General features: G+C 50.9%; 1 protein-coding gene across 5 annotated transcripts; it reads left to right on the forward strand.

Moving 5' to 3' along the window:
• The first annotated feature begins 4,771 nt into the window (after nt 1-4,771).
• Nucleotides 4,772-17,485, forward strand: LOC143833839 (uridine-cytidine kinase-like 1). 5 transcript variants are annotated; one of them, XM_077330088.1, is made up of 15 exons: nt 4,772-4,917; nt 6,961-7,160; nt 7,947-8,053; nt 8,370-8,540; nt 9,760-9,831; nt 10,003-10,192; nt 11,590-11,651; nt 12,132-12,148; nt 13,747-13,845; nt 14,041-14,134; nt 14,252-14,314; nt 14,954-15,076; nt 15,179-15,286; nt 16,168-16,324; nt 16,691-17,485. In XM_077330088.1, the coding sequence occupies exons 1-15, from the start codon at nt 4,790-4,792 to the stop codon at nt 16,762-16,764; spliced, it is 1,665 nt and encodes a 554-aa protein (XP_077186203.1). In that variant the 5' UTR covers nt 4,772-4,789; the 3' UTR covers nt 16,765-17,485. The 5 variants fall into 5 exon arrangements, 4 of the variants coding, with proteins under 4 accessions (XP_077186203.1, XP_077186196.1, XP_077186188.1 ...); XM_077330081.1 differs by lacking the exon at nt 12,132-12,148 and adding an exon at nt 13,144-13,163; XR_013229702.1 differs by lacking the exons at nt 12,132-12,148; nt 16,691-17,485 and adding an exon at nt 13,144-13,163 and having other exon boundaries at nt 15,179-15,847; nt 15,973-16,361.
• The last annotated feature ends 204 nt before the right edge of the window (nt 17,486-17,689 follow it).

Genomic DNA, 17,689 nt, shown 5'->3' on the forward strand with positions numbered 1-17,689 from the left:
AAGCCTCCGAGTGGGAGGGGGCGGGGGAGGAAAGCCAACCTGGGAGGTTTTGGACGGCGCTGGAAGGAATTGCCCAGAGGCCGAAGGAGATCCCCTTCGTGCGGTGGGGGGTGGGGGTGGGCTGTCCTAGGATTAGGAGGAGGTTTTAACACAGCTGCGGGGGCATCCCGGGCTTCCTGTCCCCGTCCTCTGCGCATTTGTTCAGTGCCTCCGGCGATCACCCAAGAGAGGATCATTCCAAGAGATCCCTTGGCCACTCGGGTCGGGGGTGGGGGTCTGGGCGCGGGTTGGGGGGAGGGCACAGAAGGAACTGCACACCCCTCCAAAAAAAATTTAGATTTCATTTAACGCCCAACAGAAGGACGATCACCCCCCGCAGGATGCCTTCTCTGCCTTCTTGTAACCATGAAGAAAACGATTTTTTAAACAAAATGTTCGAATTCTTTCTTTGTCTTTTCTCATATTTTTAATCCGGATCCTTCAAGGGCCAAAGCGCCCGGGACCTCCCCCCCCCCCGGCCCTGCTTTTGTGTCAATGCGGGAAAATGTCTCGTGTGTTGTGGGGGGGGGGGCAGAAAGGGCGCGGAGACGTCTGCCTGGGCTCCTGATTCTCAAGCCGGCAGGGGTTATAAATCGCCTTTCCCCGAGCCATGCACAAATAGTGCAATGGAGGAAGGGAAGCTAGCTGGAGGAAAACGGGGACGATCTGGAGGAGGCTGTGCCAGAAATGGAAGGGCGACTCCTCTCTCCGACCCTCCCCTTCAAAGGGAATTCCTGCCGATTAAACGCTCAACATGGTTCCGGGGGGGATGGGGAAGCACGCAAACGGACGACAGAAAGCCCGGAAAGGATCTCTCCAAAGCGGGCAACTAGAGGGCAAATTAGCTTCAACGTGAGCAAAACTTGTAGCAAAATATACTGAATTCCCCTATAGACATCCATCAGCATCTTTGTAGAGGAATATACGAACGACAAAGATCTTGGGGTTGTGGTGGACAGAAGGATGAAGACGTCCACTCGGTGTGGATCCGCGGGGGAAAAGGCCGGTTCTGCCCCCAGGGTTTGTTCCGGAGGGGCTGGGAACAAAACAGCCGCTGCCAGAAGACCGACGGCGCGGCGTTACTGGGTTCAATTCTGGCCGCCTCCTTTTCAGAAGACAGCCGCTGGAATAAAGTTCATTTCGGGCTCCAGTGTGTTCCAGGTTTCTGGTTAGTTTTCCTTTCGAAAAGGGGATGGAGAGGGGGGTAGAAAAGGGCAACCCGAATAAAAGAGGGGCTGAGAGCCTGCGCATTAGGAGATTTTCCGTAGGACTTTCCCCCTCTCCCGTAGTCCCAGTGAAACAAACAGGAGAGACAAAAGCAGGGATTTCTGGGCATGAACTCGATAGTGGATTTCATCGCTACAAAGTGTGTCGGGGACGGCTTTGGGGTGAGATTCCTGGACCAGGGGCGATCAGCCCGCGGAAAGTAGCTCTGCAGGCGAACCGGTTTATAACTCAGCTTGTTATACGTTGTACCTTGTTCTGGCTGGTCTTGCATTGCTTCTGCAATGCCACCTCTTCAGTTGCATGGCTTTCTAGCATCGCTTGCATTGCTTCAGTTGCATTACCAGGGCAGCCATCGTATTGTAGCATTTATTGTCTTGCTATTGCATTGTTTTAAAATGGTGCGGTCTGCTTTGGATCTCAGAGAGAAAGGCGGACTATAAACAGATAAAATAATTGCGAAAGGGAATATCCGTAGTCAGAGACAGCATGCTGCTGCTATTGAGACACGGGCAGCAGGGGATGCTTTCACCCCTACTGATGTATGTCTCAAAAGTACCTGACTAATGACTACGGGGAACAGGGCACTGAGCTAGATGGGCCTTTGGTCTGCTCCTACAGAGCTTTCTTTAAATTGTTAGGAGGGAAAGACTGAGTTGCATCCTGGCCCAAGCAGACAGGGTTGATGGAGATTGTATGCACGGTGGAACCTTTTACGGAACGGTGCAATGAACGATCAAAAGGTAACCAAACCCTTTAGCTCTGAAAGCGCAGCGAGAAGGGAGTTTTGCAAATACGGTGAGGTGGATGGGTGGGTGGCCATGGGCAGCGTTCCTTGTTAGCTGCGACACTTCCAAGCGGGGCTTCTAAGACATTGATGGAGAACCAGTGATAAGCGACAAACGCTATTACAGTTCTCTTGCCACGCCACAGCATCTCTGCATAGTTAAGCCTGGAAGGATGCAATGGCCAGAAGTAAGTCCATTGGACATAGTGGGGCTTACTTCTAAGTAGATATACCTAGGATTACGATGAAGGTATTGTAGGGGTGGGAGATGCTCAAGTGGAATAACTTTAAGACTGGGAGGCTTTTGTCTATATTTAATATTTCCCTTTGATAGTAAACTTGACGATAAAAACAAAGTCAACGAGTCACGGTAGGCTATATCAAGCAGAAAGGAACGTCACATTCATTAGGATTCAATTGAAATAAATGGCTGGCTATTCTCGGTGCTCTCTAAGAATCCAAAAGTTGAATAAAACCCGGTCCCTAGTGATTAAGGTGGGGAGGGGGCGGTTAAAGCCACCGTGTAGCGACTTGCTCAGTTTGGAAGGGCGCTTAAAAAGGAGGGGCTGCTTCAGACACAGCGATCTCATTCATTTGTGTTCCGCCATTCCCGATGCAGCTTACTATAATTCACACACACCCACCCCCAAAGGCGAGCCACAGCCCTGTGAAATAGCTTGGCTGAGTGAGAGCGACTGACCCAAGGGCACCCAGCCAGCGCCCCCGGCAGAATGGGGATTTCAGCCTAGATCAGGGGTAGTCAAACTGCGGCCCTGCAGATGTCCATGGACCACAAATCCCATAAGCCCCTGCCAGCGAATGATGGCAGGGGCTTCTGGGAATTGTAGTCCGTGGACATCTGGAGGGCCGCAGTTTGACTACCCCTGGCCTAAATCGTAGTCCAGCACTCCAAGCTGGCGCTGTTGGGCAAACCCACTTTTGATGCCAGTGTCTGGGCGCTGGAGGGAGGGAGCGGACCTCCCTAGTGCCCCCCTGCCCGCTGCTGCTGCTGCTGGGGTGTGTGCGCGGAGGACAGCTTTTTCCAGGGCGGCTTCTGTAGGCTTCCCTCCAGCGCAGCCCCCCCCCCCCCGCTACCACTTCCTCTGCAGGACAGTGAAATGAAACTCCGGCGCTCCGGCAGGAGGGTCCCGGGCATGTTGCACAGGGTGCCTTCGAAAGAGAAACAGCGCTTGCCGGGAGGTTGGCAACGGCATCCTTCTCAGCAGCGAATGAAAGACTGCCCAGCACCGGGAAGGGCAGGGGGAGGGAGAGGACCGTCCTTAGTCGATGAGCCCAGGAAGAGGAGGAGGCCATATAACTACAGTGTTCTTTTTTAAATGACACAATAAAATCAGAGTCCAGTAGCACGTCAGATGAAGGGTGCTTGCACTCGAAAGCTCACACCTTGAATAAATCTTTGTTGGTCTTAAAGGTGCTACTGGACTCTGATTTTATTATGCTACTTCAGACCAACACGGCTACTAATTTGAATCTTTTTAAAATGAGTGCTGTTTCTTTCCGGCACCCCGGAGAGCCCTGTTCCGTGTCCACTGCATTGCCTATCCGTCCTCCACTGGATACAAGAAGCCCCGGCCACATCTGGCCACATCTGGCGGTTAAGCGCTCCAAGCTAAACAGACCGGCTTTGATTCTGCCCCCAAGGCCCAGCTGGGCGATCTTCCTCCGAAGAACGGCGCTGGGCTTGAGGGGGCAGATATTTGCCAACACGGGGCCTCCCTCCGGAAGAAACCTGACCAGTTGGGCTACGTGTCCGGGGAAGAGATCCTGGAGAGGTTTTCAGAATCATTCAAGCGAACCTTAGCGCCCCCTCCCGCCCCCGTTCCCAATCTCAGCTGCAGGTCTCAAGGGCGGAAGACGTCCCGGGCGAACGCTGTCTTGGGGTTTTCGACGCCCGAGCAAGTAAGCGGAACGAGGTACAAAAAGGGATTCAGGACCATGGACAGCCCTCGGACAGACAAGCCCCCTGGCGCAAGCCCAGGTCGGATCCGCTCTCAATGGAAACGCAGAACTTCTTTGTCAGCCAGCGCGGTCGGAAGAGGTCCGCGGGCTTACGTGATTCCTTGGAAGCAAAAGTTCCTGCAGGCAGCGGCCGAAGGCTCTCGGGATGGCGGGCCAGGCAAGGGAGAAGCAGGTATAGGGATGAAGCCCAGAGGCGGGACGGGGCTAAGAGGTGTCCGGGGGCGCTCAAATTCCTGCCTAGCCTGCTTCTCACGCTCTTATTTCTCCGGGGCAGCTGCAGAAATGAAGGGAGGTTCTCACTAGCCGTGGGCAGGGCTGAGGTCTTCTCGACTCTTCCGCTGGGTCAGGTCTCTCCTCTGACCGGGAAGGCGACTCTTTCGTGCAGAAGAGCCACAGAGCATGTACGCCCTTAACCCCCTTCCCATTTCCTCTCATGTAAGCCCACAAATATCGCCTCTTCCCAAGCTGTACGGAGTGCAAAATCCGAACAGGGTCCTGTTCGCGACCTGAAACCAAAAACGGAGGCTTTTTCAATATAATGCCAATTGCATCTGGGGAAGTGAGCTCGGTCTCCTAGCGGCGCCTTCTAAACTGAGGCGGCGTCTCCGAATGATCTGCACAAACGCCTGGGCGCGGGGGAGGGGGGTGGAGAATGAGGAGGCGCCAGCCGCCAAACCGCAGCTTAAGCGAACGAGAGCCCAGCAGACGGCCTGCCGCGCTGCCAGCCGGGAATGGTAGTTTCTCCTCACCAGCGGCTGGATGCGCGCGCACCATCCCGGGTCCCACCCCCTTCCCGGCAGGCTCCGCGGCAACAGGTGGAGGAGTGGCGGGAGTGCGGCCAAGATGGCGGCTCCAGGCGGTGCTGCTGAGGAGGCGCGGCGTGGCAGGTCCGGCCGGCGACCGGGAGGAGGGGGGAGGGTTGCATGAGGAGGTTAAAGGGGCAAGATGCGCTGCAGAGGCCGGGCTTGGAGCCCCCCTTGGAGGCTTGATGTGGGTGGCGCCGAGGGGGGAAATCGCTTCTCAAGGGTTAGGGATTGAAGTGCGGATTTGCGAGCTGATGCCAAGGGAGGAGGGAGCCGCCCCAAGGGCCTTTTGCACGATGAAGGGCAGGGCCCCTGGCCGGAAGGAACTGCGGGCGATCTCCCTTCTCTCTAATGCTGGGGTCCCCAACCTTTTGGCATATGGAGGCTGCATTAGCGTGCCCAGTGCCTAAAGAGGGCCACCTCTTAAACCAAAATGTAACAAAACAAAAATTGAGTCTGAAGGAAGAGTGCATGCACTCGAAAGCTCACACCTTGAATAAATCTTTGTTGGTCTTAAAGGTGCCACTGGACTCAATTTTTTTTTTGTGCTACTTCAGACCAGCACAGCTACTTCAAACCAGCACACTTGAATCCATCCAAAATGTAACAAAAGTATTAACCTACTTATTTAGGTCAAAAGTAAACATTCAAAGATAAATGTTAACTTTAATGCAGTCAATTTTGGAACAATATTTTACTGTGGAATTGTTTTATTTAGCTACACATGCTTACCTAGTCAGTGTGATTTTTGTGGCTGTTTTCTGTTAGCCAAGATATTGATATCCAAGTCAAGGTTTTTTGTCAGACACTCTCAAAATGTCATGTAAATGTTCATCTGTAAGCCTTGACCTACACTTCAATTTCATCATTTTCATCTTGGAAAAGGTTTGTTCACAGATGTATGTGATGCCAAAGACTGTGAACATGCCTGCAGCAAATTTCTTTAGGTAAAGGTGCAAGCACCGGTTCATATCTGACCCTTGGGGTGACGCCCTCTAGCGTTTTCATGGCAGACTCAATACGGGGTGGTTTGCCAGTGCCTTCCCCAGTCATTACCGTTTACCCTCCAGCAAGCTGGGTACTCATTTTACCGACCTCAGAAGGATGGAAGGCTAAGTCAACCTTGAGCCGGTTGCTGGGATTGAACTCCCAGCCTTATGGGCAGAGCTTCAGACTGCATGTCTGCTGCCTTACCACTCTGGGTCACAACAGGCTCTCAAATTTCTTTAGGTTGATAAATATATCAGGTAGACCAGAATAGAAATCTTAACAGACTATTTTCTTTGTAAATGTCTCTGAGATTATCACTGACTTGCAAATCAATTAATTCCATCCGTAAAATGGCAGCCAGAGGGAGGGAAACTTGGCTGGAGGAAGATATGAGATGGGGAATGCCATAAGCTTCCCTGCTAAGAAAGTCCTCAAGGGGCCACCCACCGGCTCCTGCAATCACAGATGGAGTGAGAAAGGGAGGAGAGGCAGAAGCAAGCAAGGAAGAAAATGCTTTTGCTTGTAGCAGCAACCTCATCAGTAACTTTAGAAGCCACTTGATTTGAAGGGTGGAGCCTTTAGAAATGTTTAGTATGCAAAACACTTTGTATCCCTTTTTTGCAAAAAAACCCAAAAACATCCAGGCCTTTTACTATCCTTTTCCCACTTTTTTTTTTTTTTTTTGCAAAAGCAGACTTGACATCTTCTGAACCCATTCACACAGATACCTTCCTTATATACATGCATAGCTTCAGTATGGTAATTCATGGAGACATGGAGTTAAAAATTGAATGGTTTGGGTGCCTGAGCTTTTCTGGCTAGCAAAGCACCTAGAATTGCCAAAATACTATTATGGAGCATAAGAACAAGAGGGGGCTGACAGAAAGAATCATGGAGACCAAAACAATGTTGCTATTGTGTTTTTTTGCAAGAAAGGGACAGGATGAACAGCAGTAGATGGTGCCTCTTAAGGCATGAAGAACAGTATGGGTCTGAGGGAAAAGGCACTGAGGGTGATAGCAGACAGGCAGGTTGGAGGGCTGCACAGAAGGGGGTCGGTGGCTGCATGCGGCCTGCAGGCATCAGGTTGGAGACCTCTGCACTAATGCATTCACTCCCTCCCTTTCTCCTGTGCAGCGGGAGGAGAGATGACTCGCTGGGTACTCTCCTCTCCTGCTTGCCCCTCACCCCCTCACTTTCCCCACGGAAGAGGACCACAAGCCAGTCCAAGACAGAACCCCCACTGCTCAGGACCAGCAAGCGGACCATCTACACAGCAGGGCGGCCTCCCTGGTACAACGAGACAGGCACGCCTTTCAAGGAAGCCTTTGTAATCGGTAAGGCATCTCCTCAGCTTTTCTGATGGGCTGGGGGCTCTGCCTTGATTGATGATTCCTCGCCCAACTTGTGAGGTTTCTGCCTTTCCCTCTGTGTCCTCCTTCTGATGCTTCTTCTCTGGACCACAAACTGGATTCTAGAACTCCCCTTGGCCTTTCTTGCCTGTATTGGTCAATGTAGTTCCTTTTCTGTATGAGTCAGGCTAAAATACTGGGTGTTGACTAGACTTCTGGTCATAGGCTGGTTGATTCCAAAGCACCTGCTAGGATTTTGGCAGCATCCAGTATAGAAGCAGCATCCATGCTTGCTGCTCATTGCAGTACAGAACTGATGGGGCTTGATTGCTAGCAGTTGTTCTACAGATGAGAGAAGGGAAAGGCTCTGGGAGTCACAGGATACAGAACATTCTGTACATTTAATAAGCTAGATTAGAGAGAAAGACTAAAGGATTCTCCCACTTTTTGTAGTCATCATTGGTTTTTGCTTTATGCATCTCTGACTGTAGGGTATGGGGTTAGAACGAATCACCAGCCCATTCTCCCCTCTTCTTTACTCTTCATTGCCACTTTGTCTTGTCCTTGGACTGTGAGTCCCTGAGGTGAGCTTTTGCATTTGACTGTGATGAGACTAATGTCAGTACTGTTCTCCACATTGATTTGACCTGGTATCTCTCTGGTAGTAGTTCCCAAGACTCAGATCCTTCCGGTTTAACTTTTTCGGATGGTTCACTTCTTATTGTTCCCCACGGATTGAAGGATTCAGATTCCCCTGTGCTCTGTTTGTAGGCTTGTGTGGTGGGAGCGCATCAGGCAAGACCACAGTGGCCAATAAAATCATTGAAGCTCTGGATGTGCCTTGGGTGGTGCTGCTCTCTATGGACAGCTTTTACAAGGTGAGTGGCTTTGGCTCAGCCCTCTAGAGCTGAGGTCAGCCCAGCTATTCCCTAATAGATAAATCTACCGTATTTGCCGGCGTATAAGATGACTGGGCGTATAAGACGACCCCCCAACATTTCCATTCAAAATATAGAGTTTGTTACATTACGTTACAGTACTATGGGCAGCTATGTCTATCCCAACTGAAGTGCACCCGGCGTATAGGACGACCCCCCCACTTGGAGGCATGTTTTTCAGGGGGGGAAAGTAGTCTTATACGCCAGCAAATACTGTACTTGCTTTTCTGACCCCTTCCCTGTGGTGCTCTCCTAGGTGCTGAACAAGGAAAAACAGCAGCAAGCTGCCCGCAACGAGTACAATTTTGACCACCCTGATGCATTTGACTTTGACCTGCTCATCAGTGTCTTAAGGAAACTCAAAGAGGGAAAGAGTGTTAAAGTTCCAGTGTATGACTTCACCACACACAGCCGGCGCAAAGAGTGGGTATGTGAGGGGAGGGGGTGGGAAGAGGGATCTCTGCCTCATATGGCTTGCTGGGTGAGTGCTTTTGGTCATCAAAACTGGGTCTTTGGGTCATAAATGACCTGTATTAATTGTGCAACTTGTAGAAGCTTTGTTTTGAATATTTATATGGCTACATAGTTTGCAGGAAATGGAAATTTGGCCTCACGGAAAATTAGGAAGATGCATTTAAGTGAAATTGCTTCATCTAGACTCAAGGAGAAATTAACACTGAGTTGCCATTGGTAGAAGAAACACTTAAATGTGTGCATTAAAAAGATATCCTTGCTGCAACCCTGTTTGGCCCAGATTATAAAATTCTTGCCCAAATCAAAAGGCCTGGAAAAGTTTGTGGAGAACATGATGAGTCAGGTTTTGTGGATCCCATGAAAGAACAGGGGCATCTCCTAGGATGTTCTACAGCCCAGGGGTAGTCAAACTGCGGCCCTCCAGATGTCCATGGACTACAATTCCCATGAGCCCCTGCCAGCAAAGGCTGGCAGAGGCTCATGGGAATTGTAGTCCATGGACATCTGGAGGGCCGCAGTTTTGACTACCCCTGGTCTACACAATTTAATCTAGCCTTTACTAATATGCAGAATCTGATTTTAAATGGTCCAACTTGCAAGGCTTTTTCTGAGAGTAATTCAAATAGTAACCATTCAAACTGTACAATGGCCTCCATTTACCTGATAACACTGCAGGTTTTCTTTTAAAAGAGGCATAGATGCAGGGGGTTCCTGGGGGATAAATCACTGAAGGTGAGTGAAAAAATCCAACTGAGATTCCCTTTTAGTTCCATATGGTTTGCAGAGACTGCCAGTGCTTTCAAAAGAACTTTCATTGTACCTGCAAGGAGAAACCTACTTTCTTTCATTACAACAAAAGCTCAGGCTTTCAAGATTCTCCAGTCTGAGACTGTCTTGCCTCCTTAGCACCATGGTGCTGAGAACATTTGCATTCTCAAATTAGGTCTTCACACAGGGTGGCTTTTTTCTGGACCTTTAACCCCTGATGGTGCTGGGGGGGGCAGGATTCACATTAAGCTGTGTGTATTTGAGAGGCAGGGGAATGCATCAGATAAAATGCTGCCTTATAACAAAATAATTGGGTCCACTGGAATGTTCTCCCTTGAGGTACCTGAGAGACCTCCTCCTCCTCCTGCATGAACCTTGACGTTTCCTTTCTCCTCTGTCTGCAGAAAACTGTCTATGGGGCCAATGTGATTGTGTTTGAAGGGATTCTATCTTTTGCCAATAAGGAGCTTCTGCAGGTACCATCCTGGTCTAAAGAAGGGAGATTTGGGGGCTGGGTTGGGGTGGACTGTTGTGGGACAGGTGACTGTGGTCTCAGATGCCTGTTCTTGAGTTGATTAGACTGGGGGGGGGGGCTACACCTCAGTTCCCCAGCCTGTTGTTCTCATCTTAACCTGTTGTTCCTCCAGCTCCTGGACATGAAGGTGTTTGTGGACACAGACTCAGACATCCGGCTGGTTCGGCGGCTGAAGCGGGACATCATGGAACGTGGGCGGGATGTGGTGGGCGTCATCAAGCAGTACAGCAAGTTTGTGAAGCCGGCCTTCGAGCAGTACATTGAACCCACCATGCAGGCAGCGGACATAGTTGTGCCCCGAGGTGAGGAGGGGAGCCTGTTTGGGGTGTGATTTTGGAGGGGCGGGGAGAAGAGTCTTGGTGCATACTTGACAGCCTCTCCAGGTGTGATGAAATGGCAGCTGCTAATGTAAGTCCGTTTTGGCTCCTGTTGTGGCATTTGGAGATCTAGCCAGGAAGCTTGTTTTTGCAGAACCTGGTAGTTTTCTAAGCTCTGCTGGTGACTTTGATTTTATTTTTGCCAGAGACTTCTTTTGTGATTTATTCTGGGTTTGGGTTAAAGTTAAGCTGGAATTCCTTCAAATTTCTAAGTTTGGGTACTTACTACATATGTGGGGGAGACATACCCAGTACTTTATAATGTTAAACTAATGAGAGAATACTCACAAAATATCAGTGCCCCTGCATGTCACTCTCCCCTCCCTTTGTGAATTTCTTGAACGCTCCTCTGGAACCTGCTGTAGGTGGTTTTATGGAAATCAAATACTAATGTATAATATTTGATGCACTGTCAACATATATTTTCGTATTCTGTAAATGGTTGAATTTGGGGATGTAATTCATTTAAACTATGCTAAGCATAGGGTCTGAGAATGAGCTGGTATGATGCCAGTTCAAATTCTATTTTGGCAATGTACTTAGAGACCCCCATCTCCCATCCCCCACTTGCTGTGTGAAAGCTACTGGTTTTATCATACAAAATAGTTACTAGAATGGGCTGTGATAAGGACATTGAATCAAGTACTTTGAGCGTTCTGTAGCACTATCAAATAAATCAAATAACATTATCATAAATTTGATAAGCTAAAAGTCCTCATTATTATCTACTCAGGGAAACATGCCCACATCTGGTTGCCATGAGCTCTCTGGGGCTTCCATCTTTGCTTTTATTTATTTTGGTAATTATGCCCTAGTAGGGACCCAAAATTGTTTACAATGTGATTTTTCCCTCCTCCATTGGGGGAGGGGAAGGAGGTTGAGGGTTGCTCAAGTTGCAGCTGTTTTAAAACAACCTTGTCTAGTTTTCAAGAAAGGAACAAAGGTATTTAGTCATTGCCTATGCGTAACAACCCTGGACTTACTTGGTAGTCCCCGATCCAAGTGCCAGCAAAGGGTGACCTTGCTTAGCTTCTGAGATCTGATGAGATTGGTCTAGCTCGTGTCAGGTCAGGTACTAGGATGTTTAGGTCATGAGGCTAGGCTATGAAGAAATTACTAGTTCAAGGAAACCCACTGAGTCTCCATGGCAGAACAGGGATTTGAGTGTACTCTCTCACTCTGACCACTACACCACAGTCCCAAGTGTAGTTCTGTGTTCCCAGAGGAGAAGCAGCACCAGATGATCTTAAATCTCCCCACCCCCACGCCGGGGATCAAGAAAATAAATGGCACTCCTCTTTTTCCCACTACTACTTCTTCAGGTGGGGAGAACTTTGTGGCTCTGGACTTGATCGTTCAGCACGTGCACAGCCAGCTGGAGAAGGTAAGGACTTTGGAGGAGGGGACTCTGGGGTGGGGGAGTGGGGAAGCACCTGTCCCTCACCTCCACTGCTGCAGGATGGTCTGCTGCCCAACACGGTCACTCTCTTTGTCAAGCCTTCCCAATATCGCCCACCCCCTCGAGATCCCAGTCCAGGCTCTAGTCCCTCCCATCCCCACTTTTTCCAGCCTCAACAAACTGTGAAGCTCCTGCTAATTTCCTCCCAGGCTCACATCAATGCGACTCTTCCCAGACTGCCCCCCAGGCCCATCTCACTGTAGCCATCCCTGAGTTTATGAGCAGTGGAAGGGAATCGGGGGGGGGGGGGCTGCCAGTGGGTCTAGCGTCCCGAGCCAGGCCACGGGGCAGAGCTTGCTGTGTGCAGTGACCGGCTGTTCTGTGTTTCTCTCCCCCCTCCCTCTGCTCCCTGCCTTGTAATGACTCTGCTGCCTTCCGATGTGGGCTCCTACTGCTGATGCCCAGCGTGAAATCACGGTCAGGTATGACGGCGGCCCTGAAGGAGCAGAACTTAGAACACTTCCTCTCCCCCCATCCCGCCTTGCCCCCATCCTTGTGCCTTTCCCTGCCGCACAGCAAGCCAGCCTGTGGGAGAGCAGCTGGGCAGTAGCGGGAGTCTCTTCTGACCAGCTCAAGAGGCAGCTGGGAGCGGTGAAGGAAGCTTAGGGAGCCTTTCCCCTCTGGGTGCTTCTAGAGAGAGAACTAAACACAAAGCACGGCCTGCTTCCTGGCCTCCTTGGCGGGACCGGATTGACAGCTGGTCTCCAGGCGACAGAGATCAGTTCCCCTGGGTGACGTGGCAGCTTTGGAGGGCAGACTCTGGTAGCCCATCCCTGCTGAGCTCCCTCCCTCCCTCAGATTCTGCCCTCCATGGGGGCTGCCCCCAAATCCCTGTGAATTCCTGTAGTTGCATTTGGAACCCCTGCTTGTAAGACATGCACTATCCTCGGTGACTGGGCACCTTTCTTTCCAAAAGCCAGCCGGGCTCGCTTTGGAGGCCTGGTACGTGCTGCTTGGCCGTCCCAAGACTCACTAAAAGGAGCCAGGGGAGTTTGCGGTGTGCTGCCCTGTCTGCTCCTGCTGCTTGGGGGCTGTGTCTGGTGGAGTTTTTTGGATTTGGCAGTAGCTTCCTGAACAGTAGCTTCCCTCCCCCCATACATATCACTTTTGACTTCCAGTGATCTCTCTGAAAAGTGCATGCGTAGGTGGGGCAGCATTTTCCCTTTCTTGCCCAGTGGTGGGTGGGATGGAGAGAGAAGGGATACAGCAGCTGTTACTCTTCATGCAGTGAAGCTTTGGGGTCCCAGCTGCTCCCCCCCTACTTTGGTCCTGTGGGGCAGATCCCTTCTGCTCCTCCCCTCTCCCCCCTTGTGTGCGTGGCAGGAAGCTGCTGCCAGTTTGCCCCCACCTAATACCCTCTGTCTATCTGTCTGTCTATCTCTTTTCCGTCCCTGCTGGGCCTTGGCGTCTTCACCAGAGGAAGCTACGCTGGCATATGTGAGGACACTTGGTCTCCTTTGGCTGTTCCTGCTGCCTTGCCCCTTCCCTTGGGGTGGTGTTTCTCGGGATGGGGTGGGTGGGTGCAGGGAAGCCGGCGGATCTTCCTGCTATTTCCATGCACTGAAGTTTGAGGTGGGGAGGGGGTGGGTGACATTTTATAGCTTCATTGTTTGACATCTGTGTGGGCAGTGGCTTGCTTGCTTGGGCCCAGGTTAGCCTGGTACAAGATGCTGCCTCTTGGTGCAGTACCGCAGTATGGCAACCAAACCCTTCCATTCCTCCTACTGGGGCTTCTGTCCAGGAAGGAGAGCAACCTCACCCTTCTGTTCTGTGAGAGGTGGCCCTCTTTTCATGACCCTGAACATCTGTGCCTTTGCCTTGTTGTGCAGAGAGGAATTTGGGCTATCAGTGATGGGAGGGCCCAGTACCTTCATAAATGCAAAGGAGTCCCATTGATGCAAGAATGTTCATGCAGTCTGCAGGCACCCCTTGACCTTTCAGAAGGGGGCAATGGGGGGAGAATCTCTTGTACTGAGCTCCCTCTTTTGCATGAACCCCATACCCTTCTCCTCCCAAACAGAGCGGCCTTGGCCTCAGCTCACCAGGGACAGCCGTTGCCAAAGACGCTGAGCGTCCTGGAGAGCACGCCGCAAGTCCGTGGGATGCACACCATCATCAGGTACTGGGGGTGCTGCAGCAGTGGTCCTTCCTTTTCTGTGTGGCCTCAGGGAGCTAGGAGCTGCAGGGGAGCTTGGAGACTGCCAATTCAGAGGCAGGTTAGGATGGAATCAGTGTGGCATGGCCTGCCTTGTTCCAAAATACATTCTAGGGTTGGGAAGTGGGAATAGCCCACTTTTTCCTCCTTACTCCACAGGAACAAAGATACCACCAGGGATGAGTTCATCTTCTACTCCAAGCGTCTGATGCGTCTGTTGATAGAGCACGCTCTCTCCTTCCTGCCACTCAAGGTATTGCCTCCTTTCTAGTTATCACTCTTCCTGTGGGATGCTGGAGGGTCTGCTAAGTATTCTCTGTGGTCCTGATGCTGGGTCGAGACCACTGGCATGGTGCCTTGCTTTTTGCAGACTGTGACTGTGGAGACACCGCAGGGGACGGTCTATGAGGGGAAGCGTTTCCACAGGCAGCGGGTGAGCTACTCTTCTCTCCTCCCTCGTCTAGGTCTGCGGAGGTTGAGTGCAAAAAGTCAGAGGATTGTAGAAGGAACCTGGATTTGGGGGGAGACTGGGTAGCCTAGGAGCCCAGGAAGCTGCCCTGTGCTGAGGCAGACACCCCACTTTTCTCCCCAGGGAGGATTCAGAGTAGCTCATAGAATCATAGAAGAGTTGGAAGGTACCTCCTGGGTCATCTAGTCCAACCCCCTGCACCATGCAGGACACCCACAACCCTATCGCTGACAGTGTAACTTGCCACCTGCTTCAATCTTCACATCTCATAATACTGTTCTCTGTTTTGTCCTCACAACCCTGTGGGGTTGGTTAAGATTGCTTAGTGGACCAAGGATTCAGATATGGGTCTCGCAGATCCTCGGCCAGTATTCTAACATGCTGGATCTCAGTTTGAAATTTCAGGGTTTATCAAATCAGTTTTATTATGTTTCTATGTCAAGTGGTCTGTTTGCTTCTTCAGCTAGATGTATTCCCCTTTGGGAAGTTTCATGCTTAATGGGCATCAAGAAAAGAGTTTAGGAGAGGGGTGGAGTTGGGGGTACAGGGACTAAGATGGGTTATGCAGCCAAATTTCAGTGTCTGCTGCATTCTCCCCTCCAGATCACCGGCGTCTCCATCCTGCGTGCAGGCGAGACCATGGAGCAGGCCCTCACAGCTGTCTGCAAAGACATCCGCTTGGGCAAGATTCTCATCCAGACCAACCATGACACGGGGGAACCCGAGGTGGAAAGTGGGCTGGGCCGTGGGGGGGGGTGTCCCGACACGAGGGCAGGGAAGGTGGGATGGTCTGGACTGACTGACCCAAGTGCCTTGTCCTCTTACCAGCTGCACTACCTCCGGCTGCCCAAGGAGATCAGTGAAGACTATGTCATCTTGATGGACAGCACTGTGTCCACAGGGGCTGCTGCCATGATGGCTGTGCGGGTGCTGCTTGTAAGTGAAGATGCCATGACATGGAATAGCGGGACATGCAGAGGGGCGCGGGTGTCAGGATTGAGGCTGGGGCTGAAGACACAAACAGTAGGTTGGTGGTGAGGACACAGGGACTTCCTGAATACTGATGGCATGGGATCGGGGCTGTGGGTCTCCCATCTCCCTGTTAGGGCTTGGGCCCTTCAGGCATTGGTTTGGGGCAATACATGGCTTTCTCTCCTGTACACATGTAATACTGCCTTATACTGAATCAGACCATTGGTCCATCAAGGTCTACGCAGACTCTGGAAGAGCTCTTTCGCCTCACTTCTTTGCCGGTCCTTTTTAATGGGAGATGCTGGAGATTATATGGGAAGCTCTTTCCCCAAGCCCAGAACCTGCCTGTAATCTGCACACTCTATGCGTGTGTGCAGGGAGGGCTCATCACTGCATGCATTGCTCATCTTATCTCTTTAAATTACTAGCTGTTGACCAATAAAATCAGAGTCCAGTAGCACCTTTAAGACCAACAAAGATTTATTCAAGGCGTGAGCTTTCCAGTGCAAGCACTCTTCGTCTGACGTGCTACTGGACTCTGATTTTATTGTGTCATTTTAAAAAGAACACTGTAGTCCAGTAGCACGTCAGACGAAGAGTGCTTGCACTCGAAAGGTCACGCCTTGAATAAATCTTTGTTGGTCTTAAAGGTGCTACTGGACTCTGATTTTATTGTGCTACTTCAGACCAACACGGCTACTCATTTGAATCTAGCTGTTGACCATCTTTGTTAATTATTTTAACAGATTTTTATTTTGATATTGCACTGGTCTCCCCCAGCCTGGGTCCTGACTGTCAGGAGAAAGGCTGGAGGTACATACACACTGTAAATAAATATGCTGCAGGATCATGACGTGCAGGAGGACAAGATCTTCCTCCTTTCGCTGCTGATGGCTGAGATGGGGGTCCACTCAGTGGCCTATGCCTTTCCCCGCGTACGTATCATTACCACAGCAGTGGACAAGAGGGTCAACGAGGAGTTCCACATTATCCCTGGCATTGGTAAGTGGGAGCTGTCCCAGACTGGATGCCGGCCCTCTCAAGCCATATCTCATTTGATTTTTGGGTTTTTTTTCTGTTTGGTTACGCCTGCACCAAGCCAGGGGATTTGCAACTTAACAGCATGCCTTGAAGAAGCAGTTTCCTCTTCTTTTTTTTTGCAGAGGAGAGGGAATGGGAAATAGATGTGGGTCAGTGGCAACTGCTGTAGAGGAAGGTATAGAATCTGCCCTTCAGTGGGGGAGGGAAGGCCCAGCTTTGCCACTGCTCGAGAAGCTGCTTTCATGTCCAGACTTTTCACAGGTGAGGGCGGAGCCTTCCGTTTTCCTCGGTCACATTGATAAAATGCATGCCTTTCTCTCCTGTCAGGCAACTTTGGAGACAGATACTTCGGCACTGATAGCACCACGGGTTGGTACGAAAGTGACGGCATGGACTGCTGAGCTTGTTTGGCAGAGCGGGACTTCATCTGGGGGGGTGGCACCCCTACCACGAGCAGTGCTGTAAGGACCACAGCAGCTCATAGCAGAAGCCACAGTTCTGCATGTGCTTTCTTCTCTGGCACATGGGATGGAGCACTGCTGATGCTACCTCCTCGGCCGTAAGGTCCCCTCTTGATATTTATTGGTATTTATGGGGGTAATTTTTTTTCCTTTCTTGCACTCTGGTTGCTGCTCCTCCCAGCACGGACTGTCTTGACTGAGGCCTGATGTGCTGGCTTAAGGGAACCATCTCACAATAGCCCCTAACATTGTCCTGGCTCCCCATTTATGCCCTTCCTCTGGCAGGCTGGGCCAGGTCTGATGCAGGCAGGCCTCTGCAGTAGGACCAGGACTTTCTGGCCTGGAAGGCTTCTCTGGCTGTTGCCTCTTTGGCAGCCTTCCTTTTCTGTCACATTGCCCCACACTTGGCCATCTTTCGGAAATGACCGCACAAACATTTAGCCTCACAAATATGGCGGTAAGGGATCCATTTTGGGGAGAGTCCACTGCTCCCCTTTTGCGCAGAGTTGGGTCCAAGTGGACTGGAATAGGTTCTGGTCACCTGCACACTCCCGTGTCTTCTTTGCAGGTGGGTGAAAGGGGGTCACCTGCTCTGTATTGTCAGTACTGTACTCAGCTGCCTTCTTTGCTTTTTGTACGTGATAATAAAAACTGACACAAACTTGTGCTCGTTATTTGGTGGGGGATTTCTTGTTGGCATTTGATAGCTGTGAAGGTGGGTAGGTGTGCTTTTGTGGCCAGGGTCTGCTGCAGTTTCTACGGTGCTAGTGGTAGATCTGTCTTGTTCTGGAGAGAGGACCTCTGCTAAAGATCAAACCACGCTTGCACCCCAGTGGTACTGTACAGGGAAGAGGAGCATCTTTGG

The sequence above is a fragment of the Paroedura picta genome, chromosome 1 (assembly GCF_049243985.1).
Source record: "Paroedura picta isolate Pp20150507F chromosome 1, Ppicta_v3.0, whole genome shotgun sequence".
NCBI lineage: Eukaryota > Metazoa > Chordata > Lepidosauria > Squamata > Gekkonidae > Paroedura > Paroedura picta.

What these genes read in the sequence shown, in the direction of transcription:
- LOC143833839 (XM_077330067.1), top strand. Translation starts at nt 4,790, where the DNA reads ATGCGCGCGCACCATCCCGGGTCCCACCCCCTTCCCGGCAGGCTCCGC. An exon ending in AGGAAGCTACGCTGGCATAT is followed by an intron (nt 13,164 to 13,746) that starts GTGAGGACACTT and finishes CCTCCCAAACAG; the next exon opens with AGCGGCCTTGGCCTCAGCTC. An exon ending in GGGATGCACACCATCATCAG is followed by an intron (nt 13,846 to 14,040) that starts GTACTGGGGGTG and finishes CTTACTCCACAG; the next exon opens with GAACAAAGATACCACCAGGG.